This window comes from Somniosus microcephalus, chromosome 18, assembly GCF_052327205.1.
Source record: "Somniosus microcephalus isolate GS21.2 chromosome 18, FLI_Smic_1.0, whole genome shotgun sequence".
In the NCBI taxonomy this organism is placed as follows: Eukaryota; Metazoa; Chordata; class Chondrichthyes; order Squaliformes; family Somniosidae; genus Somniosus; species Somniosus microcephalus.
The window spans coordinates 13881806-13908360 of record NC_141004.1 but is presented as its reverse complement, the minus strand read 5'-3'; the positions used below and the strand labels follow the sequence as shown (position 1 = coordinate 13908360).

The 26555-nt window shown below is 45.3% G+C and overlaps 1 protein-coding gene across 3 annotated transcripts in view; it reads left to right on the top strand.

Annotated features, from left to right (window-relative positions):
- Nucleotides 1-26555, top strand: part of LOC147105037 (transmembrane and coiled-coil domains protein 2-like) — a 150202-nt gene that overhangs the window by 53583 nt on the left and 70064 nt on the right. Inside the window, exon 1 of one of the 3 annotated variants that reach the window (XM_086011074.1) lies at nt 11451-11678. The exons of the other annotated variants lie outside the window; for them this stretch is intronic. Coding sequence (XP_085867200.1) covers nt 11664-11678 — 15 coding nt within the window. The 5' untranslated portion in view covers nt 11451-11663. Of the gene's footprint in view, nt 1-11450; nt 11679-26555 lie in introns of those variants that run through there. 3 annotated transcript variants of the gene reach the window in all.

Genomic DNA, 26555 nt, shown 5'->3' with positions numbered 1-26555 from the left:
TATAACTGTGTCTAATTTGGCACTAATCAGCCTTGGGTCAGTGGTGGCACTCTCTCTCTTCTCTGAGTCATGGGTCCAAGTCCGACTCGAGAGACTTGAGTGCATAATCCAGTTTGACAATCCAGTGCAGTACAGGAAACTTTGTGCTATCCGGCACCGACAGGACCGAGCTGTTGCCGTTCCCTCAAAACTGCCGGACACACCAGCGCTAATGTTAAAACATACGGAGATTTTCAGCTCCGTGTGAATCAACAAACCCTGTTGCTTAGCAACAGCTTCTAAACAGTCGGCAAACGTCTCTCTAGCGTCTCTAGCTGAAGCTGTTGCTTAGCTACAGACCTTGCAGAGCTTGACTGTTGAGAGAAAAAAGAAACGAGAAGAAAAAAACCGGCTCCTGATTTTTGCCGGTGGCTCAAGCTTGCCGGACATTCAGCCTCCGGATAACACAAAGTTTCCTGTACTGAGGGAGTGCCACAGTGTTGGAGGTGCCGTCTTTCAGTTGAGATATTAAATTGAGACGCCTTCTATCCTCTCAGGTGGACGTAAAAGATCCCATGGCAATATTAGAAGAGCAGGGGGAGTTCTCCCCGGTGTCCTGGGGCCAATATTTATCCCTCAGCCAACCTCACTAAAACCGATTCTCTGGTCATCATCTCCTGGCTCTTTCTGGGCTTTGTGCATAAAATGGCTGCTACATTTCCCGACATTCTAACTGTGACGAAACTTCAAAAGTACATCATTGGCTGTAAAGCACTTTGGGACATCCTGACTTTGTGAAAGGCGCTGCAGAAATGCAAGTTCTTTCTTTTCTAATTAATACTAAATCGCCAATCTCACTCCGAGGCTACAGCATGACTAGTGCAGGAAGTGGTAAAATGCTACACTAATGCATTGGTGGCCGTTCTTCTGAGGGCAGGGAGGAGACATTTTGTTGGGGCTTAATATCAGGAGCTTTAGTCTGCATCTAACTGTGGTCTGCTTGACCTTGGAGTGCTCGGTACTGACATTCATTGCCTGCAGTGGAAAGCGTGCTATTCCCCTGTAGTAACATGCTTTTATTTTAAGGAACACACAATTCACAAAAATAAGGTTGTAAATATATTCTCACATGTCTTTAGCTAATCCTGGTTAGATTTTTTGGTTCAAAGGATAGGAGAACACAGTGCGTATCATCTTGCAGTTGTCCATTGTGACATACGATTGTTGCTTATTAAATGGAGGGTGAAGATTGATGGTTCTTGTAGCCACCGAGAGAGGTTTTCGCACTTGCTTTATAGATAGTCCTCTGAGTACACTGAACATGTCAGTGAAAATTAATTGCAATTTATTTCCATATATTGTGCTGAGAAGCTTTGGAAGAATCGGGTCTAACATTGGGCTTATTTGGGGGCTGGGCTGAACTGACCTCTAAGCAAAAGATCAAGGGGGAAAGATTGGGTGGCGCCCCTTTTGGGGCACGAATGTCGCCATGACGCTACGTTCAGCGCCCAGAAAAAGTTAGTGTTTCTCCGCCGGAAATTGATTCGTCGCACCCCAAGCAGGAGGCGGAGTGCTACTGAAAGCGCTCCACCTCTTTTTCTTGGGCTGCTGCAACTGAAGATCGCGGTGCCACGTGCGTCGGCACGTAGGGACGCGTCATTGCAGGCCACCTTCCCTGATTAAAGGGGAGGGGCCTAGCGCTGCACGCACCGGGGCCCTGCTGGACCACCGGGGAGTGGGGTGCCGTGAAAACAGCCCGGCACTCGAGAGGAGTGCCGGGCTGAGCGATCGCGGCCGGCACCCCGAGGGAAAAAAGGGGAAGGGGGCAGGTGTTGGCAGTTGGCTAGAAAGAAATCGCCGCTCGACTCGTGCCTCTTTTACTAGCGCCGCTGCCACTGCAAATTCTTCTTCCCCGCCACCCCCCCCCCCCCCCCCCCAAGCCCTGTTGGACATATCGTCCGGTGATCGGTTGGGCGATGCAATCGAAGTTTGCGGCCAGGGCGCATGGCGATTATGGCGGCGGCGCACCTTGGGGCGCTACCGCTAGCCTCCTACTGAATTTCGCGGGAGATGTTAGCAGCGCCACATCCGGGCACGAGGGGATTTTCGTCCCGTTAGTGCCCCCTGGTGGCGCTAACGAGAGGGGCAAATCAACCCAATTTTTCTCCCCAATACTTTTAATTGAAGGAAAGCTTCAAAATGTTTTCTTTATTTTAAGTCACTATCAGTTGACTGTTAGATGTTCTTGTGGTTGTGTTCTGCAATGGGGACTTTTTCTTTGCTTCAATTCTAAAGAAAGTAATTGCACGCATGTTGTTTGGGATTCAAGAATCTCATTGGTAGCGGAAAGTGCAGACAGGATCAGCAGTCGTTTATCTTTTCCTCAAGACGTTTGGAAAAAATCCAGAGGAACAAAATGGCTGAGGGATGTCAGTTATAATCCCTTGCTTGCCGTATCTTTCCTTACCCGACATCCATAAGTGCGTACTCTCCAGTGGATATCCCCAGAATAGCGTTCAGGAACAAGAACCTGGACTGATTAATATTTTCCCTCTCATTATCCATGGATGCTTAGGTCAATTACAATGCCTCGACCATTTCCTTAGGTGAGACTGCATATCTGAATGCAGACCAGGGATCAAACTGCTCTTTACAATTCAGTGCTCTGTAGAATGATGCTTTTGCCTACTGAGCCATTTGAGGAATTCCCACCTCAACTCAAATATTTTTGGTGCTTTTTTCAACTTGTATCTTTTTTTGAAACTTCATATTTGCTACCTTCCAATTTTCTGGCATGTTTCTCTCTCCACAGAATCTTGGAAAATCGTAGTCAGAGTCCCTGTTATTTTGTCCCTATCTTCCACCAGGATCCTTGGACATAAATCCTCAGATGTTGGTGATTTGTTTATTTTAGGTTTGAGTAATTTCTTTGATACTATTTCTTTTTGTGTAACAATCTCGAACTGTTTCACACTCGCCTCTAGCGGCTCTACAATCCCAGTATCTACCTCCTTTGTGAAAACTGAGTCAAAGCACTTATTTAGTGTCTCTGCTATTCCCTCACTCTCTGGTACAAGATTGCCTCTCTGATCTCGTTGTGGCCTTATCCCTCCGTGACAAAGTATTGGTCCCTGCTCTGTTTAGGCTCTCCCCAGTACAACTCGCTCCTGTTTCAGAACTGGTCCCAATGCCCCAGGATTTGAAACCCTTCCTTCTTGCACCATGCCCCTAGCCACACATTTACCTCACTAATCTGGCTTACATGTGGCACAAGTAGTAATCCCGAATGACTACCTTTTAGAGGTCCTGCTTCCTAATATACTTCATGGCTCTTTTAAAAAAAAATATATATATATTTTCACGATCTGAATGATATTTTTCCTCATGTCATTGGTTCTGATATGACCCATAACTTGTCGCTGGTTCCTTTCCTTCTCGGAGAGTTTTGGCACCCCATTATATCCCTTATCTTGTGTTTACTTCACAAGCAGCATCATTCCGAACTCTCTCATACGGTTTCAGAAGCACTTGTGTACTCCTGTAGAGTTTCCCTGTGATATCATCAGGGATAGAGAATACCTCGCTCAAATCCCATTGTCCACGGAAAACATTCAATCCTCAGCAATAGATTTCATAGCAGAAAATAATGTGACAATGAGAGGACACCAGTGACTTAGCTTTTTCCAATCTTGATGCCTTGCATATTATGGGTTACGGTGCTTCAGCCAGGCAACTCAACTTACAAACAGTTCTGTACTAGTTAGTACCATTTTATGGTGCTGCAGATCATTTAGCCTTTTGGCAACTGACCAGAAAATGGCACAAATTAGCACAATACCTGTAAAAACCATGTCAGGCGTTAAGAAAGATAAAATTGTATTTTGTTTTGCTAATGTTTGTTTACCCCCGGTCAGAACAGAATAACATGAGTTACAACGAACTTTAAGTGAGAGCTGTGTCACTTTCATTTACTGTCCTGTTTAATGCTGACTGAATAAACCACGTGTTATTTTTATTGCACGGCATTGCTCGATTTTTCACTGGTATTCTAGGGTTCATATTCCATCTATTTTATCGCAAGTTCGTGCCTTTGATAACGGGGGACAGTGTCGGAAATTAGGATAAAAAGATTTCGATGGTGAAGGTTTGGATAATGGGGGAATAGAGACGGTGGAGGTTGATGCCTCTACTGCTGCTTGGCCTCTAGTGGGAGACTTGCATGTTGTAGAGTGAAACACAATTACCTTCCTTAAAATAAAACAAGTCTCCGGCATGAATGTGTTTGATTAGGAACAATTGAAACTGTGCAAGTGTGCCTGGTAGATAAGGAACTGGGCATCCCAGAGCTTTAATCTTTGTGAAGCATACTGCGTCACCAGTTCAATATTTGAGAGGTATCCAGAAGCTATTTTTATCAGATTTTCCATTTTGCTTTTTTTTCTCGGACTGGCCCACTTCCAGTTACCGGGGTTAGTGTAATCTCCTGATAATACTTCTTGTGCATGTTCCCATTATATGTATGTATATATGTGTGTGTGTGTGTGTGTGTGTGTGTGTGTGTGTGTGTGTGTGTGTGTGTGTGTGTGTGATTTCAGTCCAATCTTTCTGCTAAATCTGGGTAACCAAATCAGGAACAGCTAAATCCGCTTACTGCCCCAGGAAATGTCATGTTTAAAAAGACGGCATCACTTGAACTGTACAGTTAAAGGTTGTCGGCTCCCTTGAAATTGAAAAGTCTTAAACTTGCATTTACAAACCGAGGTGCAGTTGAAGTTGTCTATTACAGGAAACTTTCTGGTACCCGGCACGGACGGGACCGACGTGGTGCCGGTTCATCAACAATCCCGGATAACTGAATGCTATAGTAAAAGATATGGAGCTCAGAGCTCCGTATAAAGCAACAAACCCTGTTGCTGCTTCAGAACAATCGGCACAAGTTGCAAGCGTCTCTGTAGCTTAGCAACAGCTTCAGCTACACCCTTGCACAGCAACAAATGGTGTAAAAAAAAGTAATAAAAGTAAAAAAAAAGTTACCTGAACCGACTCCTGAATTTTGCCGGAATATAGATCGTTCCGGTTATTTAGGGGCTGGTTAATCGAAAGTTTCCTGTATCATGCCTCAAAGTGGTAGGGCTTTTTGTTCTAACAACTGAGGTAAAGAGCCAGATCCCTTTAGGACATGCCGCTCCCCTTGCCATCCTCAGCCAAGATTGAAAACAAGAGAGAAGACGAGATATATCTATTAGTTGCGGTTAATGTTGCGTTTTGGGTTTTTTCCAGTACCATTGCTCACGTAAGCAGTCAGATCATTGTTTTAATAAGCTGGACGAGCCCCCTGTATTCTCTGCCATGTTGGGTAGCCTGGGTCTAATGATTAACCCTGGATCACAGTGAATTACTCGCTTGAGGCTATTTTAGATGTCCACCATGTTCTCCTGTCACCTCAGATGGCAGAAATGACCACACCTCTAGACAAGAACTTAAATTGATTTAGTCTTCAATGTAACAAAATACCCCAAGGAAGTTCACAGTTCTATGTCACACCAAAGAGGAATAGGGCAGAAATTAGAGTAGGTAGCCAGGAGAGGTAACAAAGCACAGTTGGAGAAATAACTTTTTAAGAAGAATTTTGCAGGTGGAAAGCATGTAGGAAGACAGAAGAATTTAGAGAGAGGGTTTCTGAGAGTTGGGGTGAGGTGACTGAAGGCTGTGCTGTCTGTGATTGGCAGGGAGAGCATTTGTGTCAGTTTGTCCCTGCTCGCTTGGGTAGCAAAAGATTGCAGGAGGAAGGGAATCTCGGGGAGATAAGGAGTTCAACGTTTTGGGGTCTTGGATCAGAATGAGTAAGAGATGATCCAGTGAGCCTTGATTTCATAGTGAGGGTTGGGAAGAGCTGGAAGGATGAAGAGCATGTAAAACACTAAACTTAGGTTTTCATCTTCATTTTCCTCCTGGTACCAAATTCCTGCTATCATGTGGAGGCCAGGTATTTCCCACTGGACAGGAGTGATCGTACTGTTGCGTCTTCTCATACTTGACTACAGAGCAGCCTTTGCAGAGACTAAAGAGTAGGTTGCCTGCTCATCTTGTCACTTAGATAGCGGTGAGTGGTGTGAAAGGAATTGGAAGAATGGGAGGAAAATAGAAGGAAAAGGGGAGGAAAAATGTGTAGCTATAGTTCTTAAACATCGACACCTTCCCAGTGTGCCACTGAATTCCAGATTAAATATAAGGTGTTGCACATCTGGGGTTATTGTCATTTGCAGGTAGACCCTTGGAGCACTCTTAGACTTCTGCAATCCAGTCTGTTTATACTCCCAAGCCTAATTTTCAGCATTAAATAGTAGTTTAAAGACCATTAAAGTTGGTGCAGTGATACTGATGACCCCTTGATGTCATTAGAATGCTTTATATTTTACTCAATTTGTCTTGGGACGCCCAAGAAAGAATTACAAATATTTATTTATACAGCGCCGAATCATCCAAGCATCTCAAAGCACTTCAGTCAGTGAATTACTTTGGGTTGCAATGATTGCTGTTATGACAAATGTGCCATTTTGAACCAGCAGATAGCAGAAAAGGGTTCAAGAGACAATTAGATATGTCTCTGGAAAACATAACGTGTGAGAATCTGAATAGTGGGATTGATGTATGAGGAAGGGCAGACTAGTCGGACATAAGGTTTCTAAAAATTCCTGTTCGGGTTCAAGCAAAATCTGCAAATCACTGGAATGCTGTTTTTGCAGTTTGACATTTGAACCCCGTAGTTGGCTCTGCTTTTGAACCCACTTCTAATTGCACGTACAAATGGTACATTTGTTTAATGTTAAAATAGCAGTTTTCTACTATGTGGTGCGGAGGCTTTTTGTGCCAAGCTGGAGCTTGACAACAGTTTCCAGATAGAGGCTACCATCTCCGTTTAATAATAATATACTTGTGTGCAAGACTGCAAGAGAACTGTTTCCTTTTTAATTGGTATGTTGCAGAGATCCTGGCGGCTGCTTCGTGGCAGTCCCTCTCTGGCACAGATCGGCTTGACAAGCAGTTGTTGATTAGTGTAAGTGAATACTACTTGTCAAAAGCATCTCATGTCAGACAGAAATGTCTCCTTGAAGCAGTAAAACTAACCGAGTCGAACCATTTTGTAAGCATTGTTCAATCAGCCAGTTAAAGCAACGCACTTCTCTGCAGAGCTTTGAGCTGATCTTGTCAGCATTGACTTCGATTGTAAGTAAATATATACCTGGTTAAAATACTGTTCTAATTCAGGCAAACCATCCCAGTGTTCCAAGTTACTCGAAATATATAGCATTACAAATCTAAATGTGAAGTTTCTCAATTCTCCATTTTATCTTTTTGCTGTTCCTTGTGCCTAACAACTCCCCCCACCCACCCTCCTAAATTTTCTCACCTCTTTTGAAAGTGCTGACACTTGCTGGAGTTCTGTTCCACAGGTTCTGACAGCCCTCTCGATCCTTGCTCTTCATGTATGAGTCTAGTGACTGAGTGTTGACTGCCTATTCAGCTAGTGGCTATTTCACAGACACGTCTGACCCCCTCCTCGTTGGTGTCTTAAACACCCAAACTTTCCAGCAGGGATTGTTGGACAGCAACTCGAGAGTGGGAATGCTGGTCGATCTCTTTCCTCTCCAACTTACAGATCAATTTTGTGTCCTGGCCAATATTTATCCCTCAATCAACATAGCAAAAACAGACCATTTGGTCATTATCACATTGCTGTGCACAAAGTGGCTGCCGCATTTCCTACATTACAACAGTGACTACACTTCAAAAAGTACTTCATTGGCCGTAAGGGGCTTTGGGACGTCTGGTAGTCGTGAAAGGCGCTATAGAAATGCAAGGTTTTTTTTTTCAATCCTGTTCACTTCTCACTCTGCAATAATTTGGAAGTGTAATTCTGGACAGCTAACATTAATAAGACTCCAGAGCTTTGTGTCTGCCAAACAGTTTAACTATTTAAATTTCAACTGGCCAGAGTTTTAACACTACCTCAGGCTACATGGTTCTTACAGATCCATGTAGTGAGGATTTATACATTTTACAGAGTTCTCCATGTTTTAATAGCACGTTGAAGGACCAGGGTCATTCCTTGTTTGGGGCAGTGGCGGGGGTGTGGTGGTGGTGGCGGTGGCTTCAGTCAAGTCAGGATTATATCTAAGTTGCTTTCTTCCCCTTCTGTGAAGTTCCCTTCCACACCAGCCCTTGCCTATCAGGGCACTTGTCAAGTCAGGAACTGTGCTGCCACTCCATGGTATAACGTTAGCAGTCTAACAGGACCATGCATGAATGCATCGAGTCATCAGGCTGCTAGATCCCAGATAGGTTTTTTTGCCCAATCTTTCTCCCTCCCCCCTCCCTGATGACTCTGATTGATGCAGGGTTACTGTTTCAGACAACAGTTACCCTCCGGTCCCTCCAGCATGGAGGGCATCACCACTGAGCCCTCACCTGGCACCCACACACGTGCATGAGTTACTGCCCACTCCAGCTGAGATCAGCCAACTCCGCAGAGACCAGAAATCAAACCTGGGCATCTGGCTACATGTGACTCAGTTACACACTGGCTTTACCAACTAAACTATCGGAACCAGCTACAGGTTCAGTTTTGCAGCAAGGTGTATGCACAGGACCTTATGAATAGGTACCAGTGACATCCTGAATGTCTCTGTATTTTCTATCTATTTTAAAAAGTTAATCATCTATTGGTCAGCAGATTAAAAGATTGTTATTGTTGCAGTAAACTGTATATTTACCAACTTTTCCTGGTTTGTCAAACACATTTAGCTTAACTGATGTGTTGTGTGCGACCTGATTCCTACCAAGGGACAGCAATTCTTGATAGTTTTCAATATTTCAGTTAACTTCAAGTCAAACAGTTATAGTTTTAATTTAAAAAAGTGAATTCTCATCAGTACAGACTTCCAACCACTTCTGGTGCTCCGCACCAGTCGTTGCAGGAACTGTAAGGGCCCACACCTCTGCAAGCAAGAGCTACCACTGATTGTTTTCACCCTTGGGAGCAGAGACACTATTTGAATGTTGTTGATGAATCCGAATCAAACTGTATACGAAGATCCAAGATGCAGACTGACATGAATCATGTCATTCATGTGGAAATGACTTATGAAATGATACTGGGCGGCCTGCTGGTGGCGCTGTCCAGGGAGAGTATAAATACTCGGGCACGGGCCCAGCTTGCTCAGGACATTCTTTAACAGGAGCTAGTGAAGGACACAACTCGATCTCCATGTTGAAGAACAGTTGATTAAAACCTTGTTTAATACTCAGACCAAGTACCTAGTAGTTTTCTTACGTCACAGACTCTTCCTATCTTTGAAAAGATTTTGTAGGTGAAATGAAGAGCAGCAATAAATATAGTCTAGGCTAGAGACTACTAGGATTTCATTAAGTGTAATGGTGGGTGTGTGACTGCATCCAGCTGAAAAACACCTGACAATATAAGCGTTCATTCTATCGTTCCAAACTTGGGATGTGTTTGAAAAGAGCATTTTTGAGCTGTTTAACACTGCGGTGAAATACGAGCACTTGCTCCTCCTGGCCCCCTCATTGAACACTTCTTGGGTCGTTTTCTGAGCGGCCTACCAGGAGTCCCTACGGGCTGCTCATCCCCTTGTACAAATGGGCGGAGCGTGCGTATTGGACGCTTATTTGTACCTTGAAATCTGGATCCTATGAATGTCATAGGATCACTATTGTTACGAGTGGCCTCCCATCTGAAACATGCGTGCGTTAAGGCTGCCCATCTCTGGACCCGACGCCAGTGTTGAGAGGGTGCTCAGAGAGCGGACACCATTTTTGGGCCGCTACTGCCCTGTTTAAGCTGAGAGGAAAGAGTTAAAATTGGCCTTTATTGTTCACAAAATGACCTAAATAAATATGTTATGACTTTGGTTCCAGAGTCTCTCGCACCCATTGTCCTGATCTGTTGTCAGTGCAATCCCATCCTGGAAATGGAGAAGCTAAACAAGGCCTGAAGGAGGTCATGTGTATAAACAATACAGATTGGAGAAGTTGTTTGTTTATTCTTTCATGCCAAAAGCACAAGGAATATTTGTAAAATCATCCTGATAGGAAAAGAGACCCTGCATTTATGTAGCTCTTCATCATGTGCTTCATACAATGATTTACTCTGAAATACAGTAACTGTTGCTTAAGCAAACCTGTCAGTCATTTTGCTCACAGCAAGATCCCATAAACAGCAATAAGAGCAATGTTCACTTGATCAGTTTTTGGTGTTAGCGATTCAGGGAGGAATGTTGAGCAAGACACCAGGCGAGTGCCCTGCTTCTCTTTGAATAGCGCTATGGGATCTTTGACATCCAGCTGAAAAGGCAGGCAAGGCCTTGGTTTAATGACTAATCCACGGGACTGCACCTCTGCAAGTGATGCACTGCATTGGATTGTCATCTTGGATTGTGAGCTTAAACTCCAGGTACGGGGCTCAAAACCACAACCTTCTGAACCAGAGGCAAGAGTGTTACAAACTGAGAGAAGCTGGCGCACAGATCACTGGGTCTCTGCTGACGCAACTGGCTGTTAAAATCTGAGGAGCATTAAAATTCTCCAAACTGTTTTTGCAAAAAAGAAATTATATCTCCGGAGTAGTTGGCCTTCTCGGCTTGTAGAGGATATTATGTCCTGAAGGCAGTCAGTACAGCTGCAAAAGGAAGAGAGGTTGGAAAAGATCATCTCCATCCCGCGCCCATTTAACTGACAGCGCTGATTTGTAGGAAACTTTCACTCTCTGGATGAGGGTGTAAGAGAGTTCAGATAATTTACATTAGTGCTTTCCTGAAATTGGGAATTTGGCATCTGCTAAGAGTTACAACTCTCCCACTGACTTGCTGCCTGGCATGATCATCGGAGAAGCGACAAAACCATGCTTCCTCTGCGGATGCAAACTCTGTTCTGGGATTGTTGATCTGTAAATGTGGCCATCTCCACTCTAGTTCATCCCCATTTCCCTCAAGACATCTTGCCTCCATTTTGGCTTGGTGATCTGGTAAATATCCGTAACAATCTGAAACTGCTCTTCTACGAGTGCAGCGCAGCCTCACGTACTGGCCAAGTATAAACTTGCTGGCCTCTATTCAGCCAACAAATGCAAAGAAGACCTGGGGCATCTTGTGTGTTGGCTTCCAACGGACACACAGGAGACCAGAGGCACAGAATGATATATAAACACGCGAGAATGATGCTCGCAGGCCTGTTCAGCCTTGCTCACAAAAAAAACCAACCCGTGGTAAATGTAAAATTGGTTCATGCAACTGTTTAACGAACCTTCTGCATCTGGATAAACGAGAAATAGAAAGGCTGGCTCACACTGCACTTCTGCCTGAGCAAGCTTTACAACCAGAGCTCGCCGGATGAGGCATTACTGCTCCGAATGAAATAGTGTTGCTTTCTCCCTTCGGAATTACAGTGCGCAGTCCCACGATGCATCTGTGGACAAAGAGGTTATTGCAGGGCATTTGTTCCTTCTTAGCCTGCTGAGCCTATTAGCTTTTGTGTTTTCAGATATGTAGGTTTAACAATAAGCGCTCTGTTCCAGGGAATTGCAGAGCAGTACAGAATGGGTTCCTGTTACTGAACGCGGAGGAGATTGTTTCCAAGCCATTCGATGTTATGCGCAGTACACAGAGATGGTCTATGTACAGGTACGCTTCTTAGAAATGTTGATGAGAGGTTGTGTGGTTGGGGTTCAAAATCCAAAAATGTGTAGCCATTTGTTATTGAAGGCATTTGCTGGTTCTTGTGTGTAAACTGCAAACCTACCCTCTGAATTTTTAATCTGCCGTGTGTGTGGTCATCTTCTCCTGATCACTGCTTTTTACAAAAAGAAATAACAGCTAGCGAATTGTCTTTGCATGCGGCATGAGCATAAGGCTGACTTCGAAACTCAGATCGCAAGCAATCGAGTAAAGGAACTCTAAATATTGGAGAAAATGGGTATTGAAGTGTTGGTCGTTTTTGATCGCGTCCTGCTGGAAGGTCCTTGTATTTGTTGGCTTGTATCAGTTATATACATCCACTGAATTTAATCTGCATCTGAAATATCCACTGCAACCTCAATTCCACTTTGTTAGCGAGAAAATGGGGGAGAAATTCATTATAGCCCTGTTTGGAGCGCTAACTTTTAAAAGTTGAGAAAATTAGCGCCAGGTGCTAATGTTTCTAAACTTAAATTTTTTTTTTTTAAATGTCAGTTTTGCGCTCCAGGAAGGAAGTGATGAGCTAAATCAAGCGCTCCACTTCCTTCTTGGAGCGCAATCGGCACCAGGCAGGGCGGAGACTTCAGCAGCGCTGCACACTGGGCCGTGCAGCACTGCCGCGTTCAAAGGCTCCTTCCCTCCTTTAAAGGGAGGGGGCATCGCTGCAGGCTCTGCAAGATAAAAGGTACCTACCTGGACCACCAAGGCAGCCGTGATCCTGCGCGATCAGCCCAGCACTCAAGCAGATCGATCGCAGGCAGGAACCCACGAAAAAAACGGGAACAAGAAAGGTAAGTTTTTTTTTTTTTTTACTTACCTCGGCCACCTCTTTAATCACCACCCCCGAAGCGGCCGCCCGCCCGATGCATGCCTCTGGCAGCTGTCTGTGTTCGACTAGCGCTGCTGCAGGGGGCGGAAGTCAATTTTGGGTCTGGGGCGCTACCGGGGCAATGCGCACGGCAATGATGTCACGATCTCCGGGTGAAGGAGATCGGGGCGCAATGCTGTAGTGCCGCCGCAAAACTCCTGCCGAATATGGTGGGCGTCTATGTCAGCGCCACGCCCGGTCGCAAAGCCAATTGTGCTAACGGGAGGTGCAAATGCACCCAATTTTGCCCCCTACGACTCTTAATTTGTTGAGTTGAACGTGAACTTAAAGGATCAGATTTGGACACTGCCAATGGTTGATTTATACCGAGTCTAGCTCCTGGTCTAAACATGAGTTAACAGATCTTAGCTGGGGTAATGCGAAGGGCACTATATTTGCTTACGGTACCTTGGGCGAAGGAAGGTAAAATTGCCCAGGCCTCATGCTCCAGACCCCTAATCCAGTGACTCCTGGATAGTGTGGGTGCGAGGAATTTGGGTGAGGAAAGGATTGTGCTTGATCATGATTGCTTATGCTATTGAATAGCCTGCTGACACTGCAATGATCTCCATTTGAGTGTGGCCAGCACCAATGGAATTGTATGGCAGCAAGAATCTACACAGCGGCATAATATCTGTATAGTTTAATTACACAGAGACCTATTTTCTGTTGTCACAATTTAGTAACGCTTCTGTGACGTTGGTAATGCCTGAATCTTTTATGTTTAATAAGTAAAAATTATGCCTGCTATTCAGCCATCCCACTACTAGTTACCGCTATGCTGTGAGTCACTCAAATCCGCCTGCTATTTTGACTTACGTAGGATTACATAAGATATACGGACAGAAACAGGCCATTCGGCCCAACCAGCCCATGCCGGTGTTTATGCTCGAATCGAGCTTCCTCCTGTCTTTCCTCATCTAAATCTATCAGCATAACCCTCTATTCCCTTCTCCCTCATATGCTTGTCCAGCCTCCCCTTAAATGCATCTCTACTATTCGCCTCAACCACTCCCTGTGGCAGCGAGTTCCACATTCTCACCATTCTCTGGGTAAAGAAATTCTCCTTAATTCCCTATTTGATTTCTGTTGCAACAAACGTGCCTAAATGGCATATTGTTTCCTCCAACTAATTGTGAGCAAGGCCACGAGATTGATTACTTTTGGATTAAAGAAGTTGGCTGTGGAAGATATTGAATGTGTAGCAACTCTTGCTTTTTCTCCATTGGTGCCTGCTGGAGAGTGTTTGTTTGTGTACGTGTTTATGAGCACATACTGTACTGCTGAATGGACTCTGCATCAGCCTTAGTTGTGGTGTGGCTCCTGTGATTAAATAAACTTCCGGCACTCCAAGAAGAGTCACTTGGATGAGGTTCAAGAGGGCTGCCACAGCCTGCCAGTGAAAGATGGGTGAGCAAAGGCTTTGACAGACCTATGCAGCACATGCGTGTGTGTATATTTTATAATACAGTGGAGCAATCTGGCCTCCCCTTCACCTGTGGCCCTCGGGAGTCGGCAGACCTGCCCTCACGTCTCTGCCTCTGTTCCTCACCTCCCCAGATTCTGGACGGTGCCTGTTGTCACGATTTTGTAACTCCTTTGTGACGCCGGTAACACGTAAAGTGCAACAAGAACGCCTGCTTCTGTTACTTTTAATAGGTGACACGAACACCTTCTATTCATTCCTAGCGTTTAACACTTTTTTTATTTCCTCCTCCAGTGAGGCAAAGCAAGAGAATGTTGTGTGGCGCTATTCAAAATCCGTGGTACAAGTGAAAAGGCCAAGTTTCAATAGGGCTCTTTCAGTTGTGCTGTGCATGCGGAGCTGTCTCTGCCTGTTTTGCTTTCTTTTGTTGGTGAAATAATGAAGGAAATCAGTAATGTGGATGCTGGGACATCATAATCTGAAGTGACACAAGCGAAACCTTTCTTCAGGAATAATGTGTTTAGAGTCGTGAACTTGTTGAACGAGTGTATAGCCAATAGTGGCTCAGATGAAGCATTTAAAAAGAAAAGGAGAAAGAAATACTTGCATTTATCTAGCGCCTTTCACGACCTCAGGATGTTCCAAAGCACTTTGCAGCCAATGAAGTACTTTTCTGAAGTGGAGTCACTGTTGTGATGTAGGAAACGCAGCAGCCAGTTTTGGCACAGCAAGATCCCACAAACAGCAATGTGATAATGATCAGATAATCTGTTTTAGTGATGTTGATTGAGGGATAAATATTGGCCCCAGGACACCGGGGATAACTCCCCCACTCTTCTTCGAAATAGTGCCATGGGATCTTTTACGTCCACCTGAGAGGGCAGACGGGGTTCGGTTTAACGTCTCATCTGAAAGCCGGCACCTCCGACAGTGCCGCACTCCCTCAGCACTGCACTGGGAGTGTCAGCCTAGATTTTTGTGCTCAAGTCTCTGAAGTGGGGCTGTGAACCCACAACCTTCTGACTCAAAGGAACAAAATCAGTTTCTGTTTCATCAGTGTGCAGAACATGGGCCTGTGAACGGGGGAAATGATGCAAAATGGTCAGCTCAGGCCTTGAATCAGCATCAGCAGCAAAATGTCTGCACTGGCTAGAAATGATTTGTTGCTCAATGTCTGAACCTGGGTTACTCTAACTTGTGCAGCAGTGTCTATTTGCAGCCACCAGAGGGAGTGTTGTCTATACATGGGTCACGAAGGACCTCTTGTGGCACACAACAGATGGTGCAGCCAGCTACCCAGTGCATCTTTCTTTAATCTTTAAAGAAAACATTCACAAATATTATATCTGTGAGTCTTCTCAGAGTAGCTGGAAGGTAGACTTTATCAGTGCAATCACTTATGTTGTGAAGGGAGTGTCCCTTTTGCAAATTTCTGTTTCACTCAACCTTGTTTTATAGCTTCCTTAATCACCGGGGGTGATTGCGCTGCCTAATACGGTACTGGACCAAATGGACCAGGAAGGTACAAGGTTCGATCCCCTGTCTCTGCTAAGTTAGCTGGTTTTACTTGGGTAAAAAGAAAGAGAGAACTTGCATTTATGAAGCGCCTTTCTCATCCTCAGGATGTTGCAAAGCCCTTCACAATGAATTATGTTTGAAGTGTAGTCACTGTTGTAATGCTGTCAATCACAGCAACCAACTCGTGCACAGCAAGGTTCCATAAACAGAAATTAAATAAATGAGCAGATAATCTAGCTTGATGGTTTTGTTTGTGGGATAAATATTGGCCAGGACACACTGAAAGCTTCCCCCTCTTCAGATCGTGACATGGGATCTTTTACATCCATTTCAACAGGCAGATGGGACCTCAGTTTGACGTCTCATCCTAAAGATAGCACCTCTCACAATCTCGCACTCCCTCATGATTGCACTCAAGTGTTGGCCTTGATTTATGCGCTCAAGTTCTGAAGGTGAGAGCGCTGCCACTTAGTGAGGTTGACACAAACAGTCGGAGGGTGTAATTTGGCTTCGTTGCACCTGGGCTAGAGGAGGTAAAATTAGCCAGCGTTCCTGCTCCTGGGTATGTTCCAGTAAGCGCAAAAGTGTACATATGTTAAACCTTGGAGGAGAACTGGGGCAGGCTCGGCTGTGAAGTCCTCTGCAGTTGACTTTCCTGATGGTGCTCATTATCTGGCCTTGCACGTGAAGAATGGCAATTGAGTGAAGTAAAGGAGGGTGTCCAACACTGGTGGAGCCATAATGTCATCCAGTTTTAAAACAATTGCATCCTTTTGGATGGCGAGAGTGTGAATGGCTACCTGCTGGTCTTGTATCCTTTAACCGATTAATTGCCAGGTCAACCAGCCTGGCTTGATTGTTAGAGGCCACCTTATCTTGACATTCTCCTAATAAATAACAAGGTGAGAAAGCTTCCACCCCCTATAGCTGTCGATGGACAACCATATTTTCCTCAAAAATACATAGAGACATCAGAAGAAAAGGAACTCAAAAGTAGTCATATTCAGATGGCAATGGTGGGTGTTCTGGTCCAAGTAATATGTGTATTCTATCTGGGCTGGTTGCTCCCAGCTGTACAGAACCAATTTAAAGTGATCACAACACACTCCCACAAAGAAGTATTAAACCTTTTTTAAGAACATAACATAAGAATTAGGAGCAGGAGTCGGCCATACGGCCCCTCGAGCCTGCTCCGCCATTCATTAAGATCATGGCTGATCTTTGACCTCAACTCCACTTTCCTGCCTGATCCCCATATCCCTGGATTCCCCTAGAGTCCAAAAATCTATCGATCTCCGCCTTGAATATACTCAATGACTCAGCATGCACAGCCCTTTGGGGTAGAGAATTCCAAAGATTCACAACCCTCTGAGTGAAGAAATTCCCCCTCATCTCAGTCCTAAATGGCCGATCCCTTATCCTGAGACTGTGACCCCTGGTTCTAGACTCTCCAGCCAGGGGAAACAACCTCTCAGCATCTACCCTGTCAATCCCCTTCAGAATCTGGTATGTTTCAATGAGATCACCTCTCATTCTTCTAAACTCCAGAGAGTATCGGCCCAGTCTACTCAATCTCTCCTCATAGGACAGCCCTCTCATCCCAGGAATCAATCTAGTATGATTGAACTTATGATTCAAATCAAGACTAACTTCCAATATTTCACAGTAACAACCAGCACATGGAATCCATCCCAGTTGGTGCAGAGGAGTTTTTCCTGGGTTTCTCCAGACCTGTACTGTCCAAAAGACCATTGCCAGCATGCATTCCACACTGCTCTTAATCAGGCCACAGATCTGTGTGTGTACATCGATGTACACCTCTGGGTGGCAGTAGTGCATGTTTTAAAATGGCTCAGTTTATCATGTAAAGAACCACACTACTGCAGGACAGTGTTAAATATTTAGAGAATAAATGTCCAATGTCAGAACAGCAGTTGTCTCTGATTTGGAAATTATGGTATTACTGTAAAGAAGTAATGGCTCACTGAAGGAGCTTTTGTTCCCCTTTTACTACTTACTCTAATGTTTCAGTCACAGGATGCTCTGATGTAGTGTTGTCCCTGACATTAGTCACCAGCCACGTGGCTAATTTGGAATCCTAATTTTATTTCTGATTAGTGAATAAAAACTGAGTGACTGTCATTGGGCATGTGCTCGCAATACTCCTCACACAGCTTGCATGTGAACTTCAACCTTTCTGCGCGTTTGGTAAGACAAAAAGCAGAGTGTGCAGGTGTTTGTTTTTTGATCGTTGTGACTGCTTTACTTCCTTGGATACTGAATGGTGATAGAAATTTAAGTAAATACACACACGTGACGTGCATTTACTTTTACGTGAGCGCATGTAAGGCGTTTTCTACTGAAATGAGTGCGTGTGGCCAAAATGGTGTCGCCATAGCCGCGCCTGTGACTAGTCAGCACTTTCTATTGGACAGCACTACAATTAATGTCATTCAATTTGTAGCAAGGAACTGGCCTTCAGTGTTACCCAGAACAAAACCCTGACTAATTTACATCACTGACATGAATTCAGGAACTCGAAGCAAATTGGTTAAATTTGCAGATTGTACCAAACTATGAGGACAGTAGAATCTGAGGAGGCAGCAGAGAACAATAGAGGTTTACAGCGCAGGGGTCGATTCAGCACGTTGCGTCTGTGTTGACTCTTTGTTAGAGCAATGCAAAAAGAATCCCTCTGCCCCCACGCTCTCCCCCACAGCTCTTAAAAGATGCAGCGGTCTCTGCCTCAGCTTGTCTTTGTGGCAAAGCATTTACACGCCCCAACAACCCCCTGCGTAAAGGAATTTCCCTGAATACGACGGAGACATTTCAGCGCTGGAGGCGATGCGGAGAAGAACAATGAGGCTGATTTCTCATAACTCAGACGTCTGTCACGAGGGAAGAGTGGAGAAACTATTTCAGCCTTGAAAGAAGCTTTTGAAGAGGCGATCATAGAGGTGTATGATCGTTAATGGTATGAAAACAGTCAAGTCTGAAACATACATTAAAGTGAAGGAGACATAAGTTCAAACTAGGAGAAGGCATTTTAAGACCCAGATCAGGGTATTCCTTTTCACCCAGAGAGTGATTTAAAACTTAGAATGGGCTTCCAAACAGTAGTGGAGGTAAAAAAAAAACCTTGGAATTATTTATAAGCAATTGGATGCAACGATGGGGGTACTGTATGGTCTTTCTGAATGGATGAATTAAGATGGTCCAATTCCAAGATAGTCTCCCTCAGCCGTAAGGATCTTGTGAAGTGATGAGGGAGTTTAGTAAAATTGTGAACAAAGTCAATTGGGATCGGGGGGGGGTGGTGGGGGGGGGGAACTCTCCAGTGGCTGGTTATACCTGGCACAAAGGAAGATGATTGTGGTTGTTGGAGGCCAATCATCTCAGCCCCAGGGCATCGCTACAGGAGTTCGTCCGGGCAGCCCCCTAGGCAACTATCTCCAGCTGCTTTATCGGTGACTTTCCCTCCATCACAAGGTCAGAAGTGGGGCCTGATTTGCTGCTGATTGCACTGTTCAGTTCCATTCACAATTCCTCAGATAATGAAGCAGTCCATGTCTGCATACAGCAAGACCTGGACAACATCTCGGCTTGGGCTAATACGTGGCAAGTAACATTTGTGCCACACAACTGCCAGGCACTAATCATCTTCAACAAGAGAGAGCCTAACCACCTCCCCTTGACTGACTGTTTCATTGGATTAATTCACTTCAATTAATTGTGACTGGGATTAGGAGGTGTGTGTGATACTGCCACATGTACTCCTTTCATACAGTGGCACCCATCAACTCTACATCTGTTCTTTTTGTCTGTAAACCACCTTTTGCCTTGTTATTAAAGTATGTAGTAACTTTTTCATTTTCCTTCTATCTCTAACTTTCTCTCAACCTTTTCCTCTCCCCGCCGCCGCCGCCCCCCCCCCCCCCCCCACTCCAAGTGCCCCTTTTTGTGCAAGGCTGGGTAGTTGGTGAAGGTAAGCTGTCCGATCATAGGGACATCATATCTGATCCCTGACCCTGTCATCACCTGATGTCCAGGTCTGTGCACATAACGGGTGGTAACTGGCTATTGATCAGGAGTTGGGACCAGGTATTTCCACCCCCCCCCCCCCCCCCCCCCCCTGCCCCACCACCTCTTACCCCAAATCAGCTAATTTAACCAGGGATTGGATTTGGGACTTTACTGCACAGGTCACTGCCATGGTAGGGGGTGGATTTACCCAGTAAGCTCGGGAGGAAGCCTTGTTAACATTTTTAACATAATCTAATCGACGATTCTAAAATTAATCTCATTTTTACAATTGAAGGTTTGGTTCAATTTCTAAATGTGCTTGCAGTGTTATAAATAGCTTACTTATGCACTTGTTTCTCGAGTAAGTTTAAAAATGTCTTCACAGTACTGTTCTTGGTGAAAATCACTGTTCTGTCAGATTTCTTTTTCTGAAAACCGTGGTATCTCAAACATTCCAGTGAAGTGCAATGGTGGGCGTATGAATTTTTGCACTGTTGTACTGAAGGCATTTGTTTCCCTGCTAGGATTCCAGTAAAGCAGGTGTTTGATATTCTTGTACTGTTGTCAACTTGAGCTGTGGGAAAACACCCAGCAGTACGGTTACTGATTTTTGGACTTGAAAACGTGAATTGTGTCTGGGAGAGAGGCACATTAAGAGAATATTTTGATCTGTACAACTCTTGGGTGACGTGCTGATGGCTGCGGATTGATCACTTGCTGGAAGTGATGAATTAAGAGTCTTGCACAGGGAAAACGTTTAACCATGTTACGCAGTGTACCTGTGAGGGAGAAAGGAATAGAGGGATATGGGGGCACGGCGGAAGAAGGTAACTAGAGTGGGAGGAGGCGCGTGTAAAGTATAAACACCGGTGTAGCCCACTTGGGCCGAGTGGCCTGTTTCTGTGCTGTAGGTTCTATTTAATTCTATGTAATTTTAATATTATATTGGGATCGGTGTGCTAAATAATAAATAAATAAGTGATGGTAACACTGGGGCAGAATGTACCTCTCTCTCCCCTTACCGCTAATGCCTTAGTTGGGTAAATGTATTACCTGGAGTGGTAGGAAACTCTGTGTTATCCGGAGGCTGACTGTCCGGAATGCTCGAGCCACCGGCAAAAATCAGGAGCCGTTTTTGCTAGGTTTTTTTTTTCTCGTTGCTTTTTTCCTCAACAGTCAAGCTCTGCAAGGTCTGATGAAGCTGTTGCTAAGCTACAGAGATGCTTGGACTGTTTAGAAGCTGCAACAGGGTTTGTTGCCAGATACGGAGCTCAAAAGCTTCCGTATCTTTCAACATTAACGCTGGTGTGTCTGGCAGCTTTGAGGGAACGGCAACAGCTCGGTCCCGTCAGTGCTGGATAGCACCAAGTTTCCTGTATAAGCCACACACACAAGGAAGGTTCCAGAATATACAAATCAACAGAGTCTCCTTATTTGGGTAGAACAGAACATTGTACAATGTGAAGATGGTCAGACCCAAAATGGAGGTGCGCTGACTGCCCCCAATAGCTGCTGTTTGCCCCAGTGGCACCCCCTCACCTGTCAGAGGTACCAAGGGAACCCCTTCACAATGGGAATCCATTTGTGTTAATAACTTTACTGACCCACGCAACAGCTCCTTTGCTACCCTTTTTAATGTCCCATTCCTACCAACAGGATCACGGTTTATCTTACTCCGCCACTTCCTTCCCCCCCCCACCCCCACCATCTCCCCTCCCCAACCCAGGGACAACCTCCTGCCTGTTGCCGTGTGCAGGTATCACCTCTGCATTATCAAGCTTGAGGGTGCCAGAGTGCATAACTGGCCTGGTCATACTGCAAGATAATGCTTGTCTATCTTGAACAATGTTGTACCTCCCTCTCCAAATCTTTCTCCGAGGGACTTTTGCATCTCAAAATTGAGTCTATCTGTGTGATTGCCTCTACCACCACCAGTTTTTCCTCTTCCCCCCCAACCTATATCAGTTTTTAACTTCTCCCCAACCGGTGTTCCAGCCCCTCTGTCTCGGCTCTACCCTCTCCTTGGACCCCTGTCTCGGCTCTACCCTCTCCATGGACCCCTCTGTCTCGGCTCGACCCTCTCCATGGACCCCTCTGTCTCGGCTCTACCCTCTCCTTGGACCCCTCTGTCTCGGCTCTACCCTCTCCATGAACCCCTCTGTCTCGGCTCTACCCTCTCCTTGAGCCCTCTGTCTCGGCTCTACCCTCTCCTTGAGCCCCTCTGTCTCGGCTCTACCCTCTCCTTGGACCCCTCTGTCTCGGCTCTACCCTCTCCTTGGACCCCTCTGTCTCGGCTCTACCCTCTCCTTGGACCCCTCTGTCTCGGCTCTACCCTCTCCATGGAGCCCTCTGTCTCGGCTCTACCCTCTCCTTGGACCCCTCTGTCTCAGCTCTACCCTCTCCATGGACCCCTCTGTCTCGGCTCTACCCTCTCCTTGGACCCCTCTGTCTCGGCTCGACCCTCTCCATGGACCCCTCTGTCTCGGTTCTACCCTCTCCATGAGCCCCTCTGTCTCGGTTCTACCCTCTCCATGGACCCCTCTGTCTCGGCTCGACCCTCTCCATGGACCCCTCTGTCTCGGCTCTACCCTCTCCATGAGCCCCTCTGTCTCGGCTCGACCCTCTCCATGAGCCCCTGTGTCTCGGACCCTCTCCATGAGCCCCTCTGTCTCGGCTCGACCCTCTCCATGAGCCCCTGTGTCTCGGACCCTCTCCATGAGCCCCTCTGTCTCGGCTCGACCCTCTCCATGAGCCCCTCTGTCTCGGCTCGACCCTCTCCATGAGCCCGTGTCTCGGACCCTCTCCATGAGCCCCTCTGTCTCGGCTCTACCCTCTCCATGAGCCCCTCTGTCTCGGCTCGACCCTCTCCATGAGCCCCTGTGTCTCGGACCCTCTCCATGAGCCCCTCTGTCTTGCTACTTCTCTCCTTTCCTTTAATTTTCTTCTCAAAACTCCACTTTTTTAACCATGCTTTTGGTCATCACTCCGAACTCTTCTAATATCACTCAGTATGTGCTTTTCCTCTGAAGCTATAGTTGGTCTCGGCACCACTGAACTAGGGGAATAGAAAAAGAAAATCAGCCCGGTTTCCTACTCCGAGTTAGTATTGAGTAAACTTATCCAAGTTAAGACTTGTCAGCAGGTGTTAGTGCACTATTACAGTGTCATCGCCTCCTGACTCATGGGCCTTGCGCAATTAATGGTACTATCAAGTCGAAACCGACTGATCTGTGTTCAATTACATAGAAGTACATAGAATTTACAGCACAGAAACAGGCCATTCAATCCAACTGGTCGATGCCGGTGTTCATGCGCCACACGAGCCTCCTCCCATTCTTATTTACTTCATCTCACCCTATCAACATGTCCTTCTATTCCTTTCTCCTCCATGTACTTAGCTAGCTTCCACTTAAAAGCATCTACGCTAGTCGGCTCAGGGTGAACAATAGACTGATGGAGATGAGAGTTCTTTTCTGGGTCTGTCAATCTTTCATCAGTACTTGGAGCTCCGTTTGCTGACTTGCACTAAACTAGCTCAGCTGCATTATATCAGTGTGTGTGTGTCATAACTCAAGTATGCTTATGCCGAATCTGGGTTCAGCTTCACGTTGCTAGGCAGGCCTGTCCATTTGTGCGGTGCCCAAAAAGCCCAGTGTGCCTGCAAAAGGAACCCATGCACACATGGAAAAAACAGGTTTTCATTTGGCAACTCGTCCTACACAAAAGCAGCGACATTTTTACTCCGTAAATACAGAGAGTGGTTGGTGCCTGAGCCTCAGACCCAGTGAAAACATAAAAAGCTCCTTATTGTACATTACGGAAGGAGAGGGCTTCATAAACGATATGGCCTTCACTCATTCCACGCTTTCTTCCAGTTGTGCTATAAATGGATTGTATTGAAATGTTAACACAATCACTGCATCCAACAGCAGTAAATAGTTGTAGTAGGAGCCTGTAATTGAGACTATGGTCAGAATCCAAACACTAACTCTCCCTTGTGTGCAAGAGGTAATATTTTATGTGGGACCCTTAATTGGCATGAGTTAACGAGCCAAACTTTGGGCCTGTCTTTTCTATGATGTTGGTTGCTTTGTATTTTCTAGTATTATTTCGGATTTTCAGTTTTTTCTTTTAACCTACAATTATTTCATTGTGCTATATGTTAACTTTTGTGCTGAATTAATATACTTTAGTGGCGTGCACCCTTGCAATTAATGCATTACTGGCTATCTTCAGTTTTCACTTATCAAACCGGAGTGCTTCCTGAACTTCTGGACAAATCGGCACCCAACTACAGTATAGACGCCCAGTGTTTTCAGAGCTGCATAGTATTCTGTGACGTTTTGCCATGCAACTTGATTTGAATGCTGCAAACTGAAGTTTATTTTCTTTACAGTGAATGGCGGCCTCAATGGTGACATGCTGCCCGTGCTTCAAGTGCCAGTCCCCCTGGGAATGTTTCTTGGTGTTAAGTGTCCAAGCCAATACAGTGTCAGGACTGTGTAATTTTAGCAGATTGACTGCAGCAAATGTGCTTCGCCCAGTTGGGGGACGGTTTTGGCGTTCCTTTAAGGTCGTCCGTGGCATTGGGAATTCTTCCTAAATCAATTTCTGTACCGCTCTGCTGACTGAACGAGTCTGAGACCGCTGTAGTTGGAGGATGATTGAGACTGCTATCTGCCAGAACAAATATATCTAATTAGTCGCATTCTGGGAAGTTTGATCATGAAAAGTGCACCGTGGTATTTTTGTGTCTGCCTTGCTTCGGAGACTGACTCCAGCTGGTGGTTTGTGAGTGATGGCCTGCATGGATCATGTTGCGAATTTTCTTTTTCGTGAATCACCAATAGGGCTTCTACCTTCGTGCGTTTGAAAGTGTAGAGTTTGGAGCTCAAGGGTTGTGCAGGGAACATGAAACATGGTCTGGAAACCTGACTGCAGTGTGGTGAAGTCAGATTGCACCACTGGGATTGCAAGTGAAAGAGAAAGAAAGGGAAAGAGGGAGGAAAAAGACCTTTTTTTAATTTCAGAACCTCGAAACCACAGAAGTTGGACTTTACACTTCATGCTCGTTCTAAGTGGGAAAGAGCAAGTAGTCAAGTATCCTTTTTGTGTTGAACGTCATGTTTTCGTGTGTCTTAGTGGTACGTTGATGAGGATTACATATCCTACAAGGAGTTACTGGACACAGAATGTAGAGTTAACGTAACACTGCGACAAGATCAGTCTCTCCAGGGAACGTGGTTGAGACTTGGCAGACCTGAGGTAACACTTTCAGATTTAAAGTATTGCTTATACTGTCCTCGGTGCAGAGGCCATGAAAATTAATGCCCGTTTTCGCAGGCCCCAGCTGCATTACTGAAGGAGTATTGATATCCAGATATACTGATGTACCGTAACATAGAAAACACGCCACAGTCTACAGCCTTTTTTTTCCTCCTCTCTTCCTCCTACAACAGTGTGTTTTTTTTTAAACTTCATGGCCAATATAACAAGAATTATAATTGGTTATACTGGATACTTTAGCTGGATTTATACAGCATGCTTTGGGAATTCAAGCCGGGGTGAGATGGCCTCCAGAAAGGGGGTCAGGCACTTCACGGCTTTCGTGGTCGGTGGTCTTCCTGAGTTATGCTGCCACTTTATGCATTGATGAGCACCCACTACCACTTTGCATTGATGCAGATGTGGAATATAAACAACAGCTTTTGGTGAAATTGCTATTTCATTTGACAAATCTGTTCTTTGAGGTTGTACCTAGCAGGATAGATGAGGGGGAGCCAGTGGATGTGGTGTATTTGGATTTTCAGAAGCCCCACAAGAGGTTATTAAACAAAATTAGGGCTGATGGTATTGGGGGTCATAAAGTAGCATGGATTGAGGATTGGTTAACGGACAGAAAACCGAGAGTAGGAATAAACGGGTTTTCGGGTTGGCTGGCTGTAACTAGTGGGGTACAGTAAGGATCAGTGCTTGGGCCTCAGCTATTCACAATCTACATCAATGATTTGGATGAGGGAACCAAATGTAATATATCCAAGTTTGCTGATGATACAAAGCTGGGTGGGAATGTAAGTTGTGAGGAGGATGCAAGGAGGCCTCAAGGGGATATAGACAGGCTAAGTGAGTGGGCAAGAACACGGCAAATGGAATATCATGTGGAGAAATGTGAAGTTATCTACTTTGGTAGGAAAAATAGAAAAGCAGAGTATTTTTTAAATGGTGAGAGATTGGGAAATGTTGGTGTTCAGAGGGACCTGGGTGTCCTTGTACACAAATCACTGAAAGTTAACATGCAGGTACAGCAAGCAATTAGGAAAGCAAATGGTATGTTGGCCTTTATAACAAGAGGATTTGAGTATAAGAGTAAAGATGTCTAACTGCAATTATATAGGGCCCTGGTGAGACCACACCTGGAGTATTGTGTACAGTTTTGGTCTCCTTACCTAAGGAAAGATATACTTACTGCAGAGGGAGTGCAACGAACGTTCACCAGACTGGTTCCTGGGATGGGGGGGATTGTCCTACGAGGAGAGATTGAGTAGACTAGGCCTATATTTTCTGGAGTTTAGAAAAATGAGGGGTGATCTCATTGAAACATACAAAATTCTTACAGGGCTTGACAGGGCAGATGCAGGGAGGATGTTTCCCCTGGCTGGGGAGTCTAGAACCAGGGGTCACAGTCTCAGAATAAGGGGTCGGCCATTTAGGACTGAGATGAGGAGAAATGTCTTCACTCAGAGGGTGGTGAATCTTTGGAATTCTCTACCCCAGAGGGCTGTGGAGGCTCAGTCATTGAGTATATTCAAGACAGAGATCGATAGATTTTTGAATATTAAGGGAATCAAGGGATATGGGGTGATGTAAACAGACTACTGAGCACTTGGTTTGAGTATAAAACAAGGCTTTAATCAACTGTTTCACAACCATAAGATTCTAGTTACATCACGAGTTCCTGGTTACAGAAACACCCTGAGCAAGTTGGGCC